The following is a 6,000-nucleotide window of genomic DNA, read 5'->3' on the forward strand; positions in this document are numbered from 1 at the left end:
GGCTGGGATCTTTACACTTGTCAGAGGGCAGCATTGAGAGCAAAAATGTAGAATCCTACCTCAATCCTAGTAAGAAGCACAAGGTTCTGCAGCTATATCACTTGCTGGAGTAGAAACTGCAAGTGTCAGTTGCATATACATCCAAATGTCAATGCCATCTTTCTCCCTTCCCTTCTCTGTCTCTCTCTTGGCCATTCACAAATAAAATTGTAACACAATTTTAAAAGGTGACTACGCAAAGGTAAACTACTTCACTGCAGAGTAACAATAAAATACAAGCAACTATCGATTCACCTGTGTCCAATTGACAAGTGACCGTGCATGAATGCATCATGTCGGCCCAGAAGTGGCCAGAAAAGGGGGAGTAATGGGGTAATGCATGCTCTGCCGACGTGCATGGGTTTCAGGAATGTAACCCCCATGCAAATCAGGCATTACCTGTAGCAGCAACCAATATAATTACAACTTAACAGTATAAACCAGCACCATTATTCAATTAAAAGCTGAGTTAAACCACTAATCCTTTGACCCATTTAAAAGCAGTCAACAGTACTCCTCTCATAAGAAATTTCACAATGCTAGAGCCACCACTTAAAAGGCCTTGTATTTTGTGCCCACCAGCCTGATGGACCTTACCGGTGGCCCCATGAGCAGAACCTTTGCTGCCAATCTTAAGGTCCAAGTGCAGGTAATCCTTCAAATAACTTGACCCCAAGTAATTCAGTGCTTCAAAGGTAACTGGATGCAAGAATACACTGGCAAATAGTGCATCCGGTACAGAACTGGTATAATATGGCCATGGGACAGAATAGAAGTTTAGCTAGCACTACCTCAGAAGGTCATCTCTCTAAAAACTGTGCTGTCTATTCACACTGCATTACTTCCAGTGGGTTGTGCAGTCACATCCTGATGTAATATCACTCAATTTTTACATGTTATTAGAACTGGATCAGGATGTAAGCATTTGAGATTGCACTATAAAAAACCCTAAAGGATTATGAGCATATGAAGGTGCCTTTTACAGAGTTAGCTCTGTAAAGTCCTAGACCTTAGGCAGAAGGGCAAGCCCAACTCACAAAGATCCTTTTAACCAGAGATGCCAGGAGTTGAACTAGAACATTCAACGTACATGCACAGCAGGTACTCTGCTACTGAGCTATAACCATTCCACAAATTAATAGTACAGCCACCCTATCCAGGGCATGGATTTAGACATGTGGTTTGATTGCATGTAGGCAGTGTTAGAAACCCAGATATACAATCTAATCACCAAATAGCACCTTGAGCTATGGTTGTCCCATTAAGTTTACTGCTACTACTACTACTATTTTCATTTCTATAAGCTGCAGAATTCACTTGGTGCCTGGCTAACTTCAAGCATTGCAAGTAGATTTTCGTAAGAAACTCACGACGTGGAGTGCAGAGGGAGGAAAGCCTTACAGATCTGTTTATATTCATAAAAACCCTGTTTTTACATTATCCTTAAAAAAATTCTCTACCTAATACCAAGCTACATTAATTTCTTCATCTTTCTGCCATCAACCCAGCATTTTTATGTTGTTATTTATTTCAACTATTTACATATATTGCTTAACACTACAGTTTCTAATTGGTGTTCCAAGGGGAAAAAATCTTCAAAATATAAATATTATGTTAACAGAAAAATGGAATCCTTAACTGTCCCTTCTATCCTCCCCAACCCCTTTGGGGTTACTAGAGGGCCAATGATGTGTTTTGCAGTCACAACTCAGAGTTCGTATTAGGGGCAATTCATACTAGTATCTTGTTCTTACTGCATGTTGTGGAGTTTGATACTCTGATTTTTCCATGCAGATATACAGGATAACATACATGATACAAAATAAAAAATATCTACTTTCGCATTGCTACAAAAGGCATTTTGACAGTTGACATAGTACTTTACACAACAATTAAAATAATGTAACATTTGTATTTAGCTGCTGTACTAGCATATTTGAGAGGCAGAATGGTGCTATTTGACAGAGCCAAAGCAAACAAACCTAGGTATTTACTTGCCTTGCATTTAAGATTAAAGGCAGCTTTATAAGACACCCTGCATTGCTTTTAGTAACTTTAACCTTCTGTTGGCATTTAATAGGCTCCTTTATTTTATATTGCTGCAGCAATCTCTTTCCTTCCCCTTGTACACCCCTTCTGATACTCTTAAACCAGGGCCTCGCCGTTTAATATATCAAACTCCATATATCTGTATTGTATTGTAATCTGCAAGTACCGGTATTTTTACACAAGGGAAGAGGAGGCTGTTAGGTTTGACCAACACCTTAATCAAAGGACTGGTGAATCTGTATGGGGAGAACGACTTCATTCTCACAGGAGGAGTCAGAGAGGCTGCAAGAAAGCATGAACACAGGAGTTGAGAGGAGGAGGAGGAGAAGAGCAGTTTTCTACACCCAGGACTGCAGCCACTGTTGGCTCATTTCTCTTTTGGTCTGGCAATGAGTAGCACATGGGGCTACACTGCATGTCTAACCACTCAGAAAACCTATGTGCATGCCTGCTGGGACAGGACAAGCTCTGAATCAGTAGCTAGAGTGTTAGCAAAGCAAGGCCAGGGACAAAGGAAGGGGGAGGGGAGTAGTTATGAAGCAAGTTGTGGAAGCAAATTAGATAAGTGAAGGAAGCAGCCAGTCTTTCCAACAACATCCTTTCCAGTGCCCCAAACCCCATAGTAAGGTTACAATCCTTCACAAATTTTATCCCCAAGCATCAGATCTAGTCACTTCTGATCCAAAAGTTCACTACCCACATCCTGCCACTTCTGAAAAAAGCAGCCTTGAGACAATGATCACCTAGCTAAGCAGAAGGGGTTAGAAAGGAACAGCCTTGGCAGCAGTGTCAGCAATATTGGGGGGGGGGGGGGCACTGAGGACTATGATAGCTCTCTCTGTTATGAATTTAAACAGTGCTTTTTTCAGGGGGGAATGCAGGGGTATGCATACCCCTAAACATTTTGTGAATCTTTGTACTTTTGTCCATTTACTGTATTTATTTCCCCTGATTTGAACTATAAAATGATGAATTTCTTGAGTCAAAATGAGAGTGCCCCTAATCATATTTTTTTTAGAAAAAAGCACTGGATTTAAAACATTAATTCCCCTAAAATTCCACCACAATATAATAATCTACAAATGTCAACCTTACCCTGCTTTGTTCAAAATAGGCAATGTACAATGTTATCCTATAGACTGAGCAGGAATCTAGATTCGTGTCCACCCACCCCAGCTACAGAAGACACAACTTGCTCCCAATTCCAGCTGTCCAGTAAATCCTCTATCACTCACATAAACAATCCTCAAACTTCAACCTGTTCCTCCTCTCCAGTTTCCAGTCCTTCACATGGGAACACTCATGGAGGAACAGGAGGGAGGGAAAGAAGGACAAAAGAAATCAATGTAGCGCCCCAAAGCATTCTTTAATAAACCAAATTAAATGCACGGTTGACCTCCCTTCACACAAGGTGCCTGTTAGCTATGGGGATGTCACTTTCATACAGCACCACTGAAAAAGCAACACAGTTGGTTACATTTTCAGTTCCTCAGGCATGACCAGAATTCAACTATTAATGCTTTAAACTCAACAGCTAAGGTTCCACCACCAAATAATGGTACTCATCTTCACAACTAACCAGGGTCTGTTTCTCTAGTTATGATTCTAATCATTCCTTCTGCACTCTACACACACTTTATGTTCTCTTCTGTTTGTCACCTCTTCATCTTCCATCACCATTTTGCACCCCAAGCATTCATGTCCACCCCAGCCACACCTTGCTCTCAGTTCGATCTGTCAAATAACTCACCTATCACTCACATAAAAAACCTCGTCTATCCTCAAATGTCAGCATGTTCCTCCTCTCTAGCTTCCCCCCACTTCATCTAGGCACTTTCAAGCCCTTATTTAACCCACCCCAGCCTGCTTACTCTTCCTTCATTTCCAAGTCTCACTCAGAGCTCTCAGGCCATCCCCATCAAACTTTACAGCTACCCAAAGTTTGCCTCACTTAAAGTCCCCTTAGCTACTGTTTGCCAGCCTGTTCCCATTACCTCTCAACTTACCCAAACTTACCACCCCAACTGATCGCCAAGATCCTTCTCGCACTTCTCATGCCCCTTCTCCAACTCACTCAGGTCTCCCCACCCCTGTACTCCTTCCCAGCACACTTCCAAGCCACTCCTCCTTGTTTTAACTCCAGCTGCCCTACATAGCCGGCTTACCATCTCCCAGCCCTTTATCACGCCTCCTATCTTTCCCCTCATGGTGCCTAGCTATCTGTTCACATCCAGTTCTTTGCCAATTTCCCTACTAGAGACTGGAGAGCAGGAATATTTAAAACCCAGTAATGCTTCTTTTTTACTTTCGAACTCCTCTTTCCATGCACAAAGATTGCCCCCACCTACCTCAACCCCATTATCTGCCCCCACCCCACCTCACCCACTTACCCAGGCACTCCCTAAGTTGCTTTTACACCCTACTTGCTGTGTCAGAGCCCACAGTGTACTTGCCGTCTGGCCTCTATCGCTCTATCTAACCCCACCTCCTTCGTTCCAGATCAGCCACCTTTTTTACTCCTCACCTCAGCACTCCCTACTCAGGTGGCTTAAGTAAGGCTTCACCCACCTCCAACTAAACTACATGGAGCCCCTTTCTGGAATAAGCATCGCCCACCCCTACCCAGTGATCCCCACACTTCTCCTAGTTACTTAGCACCTATTTATCACCAGTTCTCACCCACTTATGACAATTCCATATACCCCACCTTTCAGAATATAAAAACCTTCCAAGGCAGCTGACAAGAAGTCACCAGAAACCTTCACCTAGAGCACTTGATGGCAGATTCCCCAGCAAGGGGTGGGGGAAAGCCCACCTAGAGCCCCCTACCTACCCTCCTATATTCAGGCGCCCCACTTCACTTCCACCCTACACCTCAACACTCCCACCCCGCTTCTTACCTTCTCCCCCCTCCCCCAAAGCCCCCCACCCCTCCTCACCACTTTAACCTGGTGCCCCCTTTTCGGGGAACTTTCCTCCCCTTCGACCCCCACGATCCTTACCCCTGCCTCACCCCCTACTTTTAGCTCTTTCCCCAAACCAGCGCCCTCCGACCACGTTTCACGCCACCCCTCCCCCAACCCCACTTCCTCCCACCGCCTCCCCTCAGCAACCCCAGGCCGGCCAGGTCCGAGGGGGGCAGGGAGAGACGGGCCTGCCTGCCTCTGTGGTGTGTTTTGCCCCGACCGACGGACGGACCGACCTGCCAGCTGTCTCCGCAGTAGCAGCGCGGACTGGAGCTCCGTCATTCTCCCCGCCGGTGCCCGGGGAGGGGAGTCTGGGGCGGCCGCTGTGGAGGCGACGGCGTGCTCCTCCTCCTCCTCCTCCTCTTGCCGGGCTAGAGCCAGCCGGCTAGCGCTCGCCCCTCCTCGCTCAAGCCGACCCCGCCGCCGGGGGCCTTCCCGTCCTCTCAGCGGCGCCGCCTCGCGTCCCTCGTCCGGGGGTTGGGAGGGGGCTAGGGGGGAGGAAGGGGCGAGGGGGAGGGGGAGCAGCCGCCGCCGCTCCTGAGGAGATTCTGAGGCGGTGGCGGGCGACGCGTGGCGGAAGAGGAGGGGTCCCGCCAGCCCCGCGTTTCTCTCGCTCTCTCTCTCCCCCTCACGGAAACCTTCCCCTCAGCTTCTGCCGCTTTTTCTCTTCTTTCCCTCTTCCTTTTTTTAAAAAAATGAAAAATCTTTCCTTTCTCTCTTTTCCAGCCCCCCCTCCCCTCTTCACGGAATTTCACTGCACTCGGGCGCCGCGGCGCGCAGGCGCACTGCTCGCTCCTCTTTCCGCGCAGGCGCCTTCTCTCGCTCTTTCGCCTCCTTTTCTTTCTCTCTCGATGGTCCGCCTACAAAGGAGCGAGGGAGGCGCCCGCCATGTTTGGAAGGTCGACGGGTGGGAGGGAGACAAGCGGCGCTGTGTAGAGCGTAGGGA

The 6,000-nt window shown here is 47.0% G+C and overlaps 1 protein-coding gene across 2 annotated transcripts in view; it reads right to left on the reverse strand.

Annotated features, from left to right (window-relative positions):
- The window catches only part of UBE2G1 (ubiquitin conjugating enzyme E2 G1), a 31,650-nt gene extending 26,127 nt beyond the window's left edge, over positions 1-5,523 (reverse strand). The window contains exon 1 of one of the 2 annotated variants that reach the window (XM_081173233.1): positions 5,291-5,523. In XM_081173233.1, coding sequence (XP_081029359.1) covers positions 5,291-5,336 — 46 coding nt within the window. In that variant the 5' untranslated portion in view covers positions 5,337-5,523. Of the gene's footprint in view, positions 1-4,104; positions 4,220-5,290 lie in introns of those variants that run through there. The other variant, XM_081173234.1, reaches the window with a different exon arrangement.
- Between the last annotated feature and the right edge of the window lie 477 nt (positions 5,524-6,000).

This window comes from Podarcis bocagei, assembly GCF_964188305.1.
Source record: "Podarcis bocagei genome assembly, chromosome: 15".
NCBI lineage: Eukaryota > Metazoa > Chordata > Lepidosauria > Squamata > Lacertidae > Podarcis > Podarcis bocagei.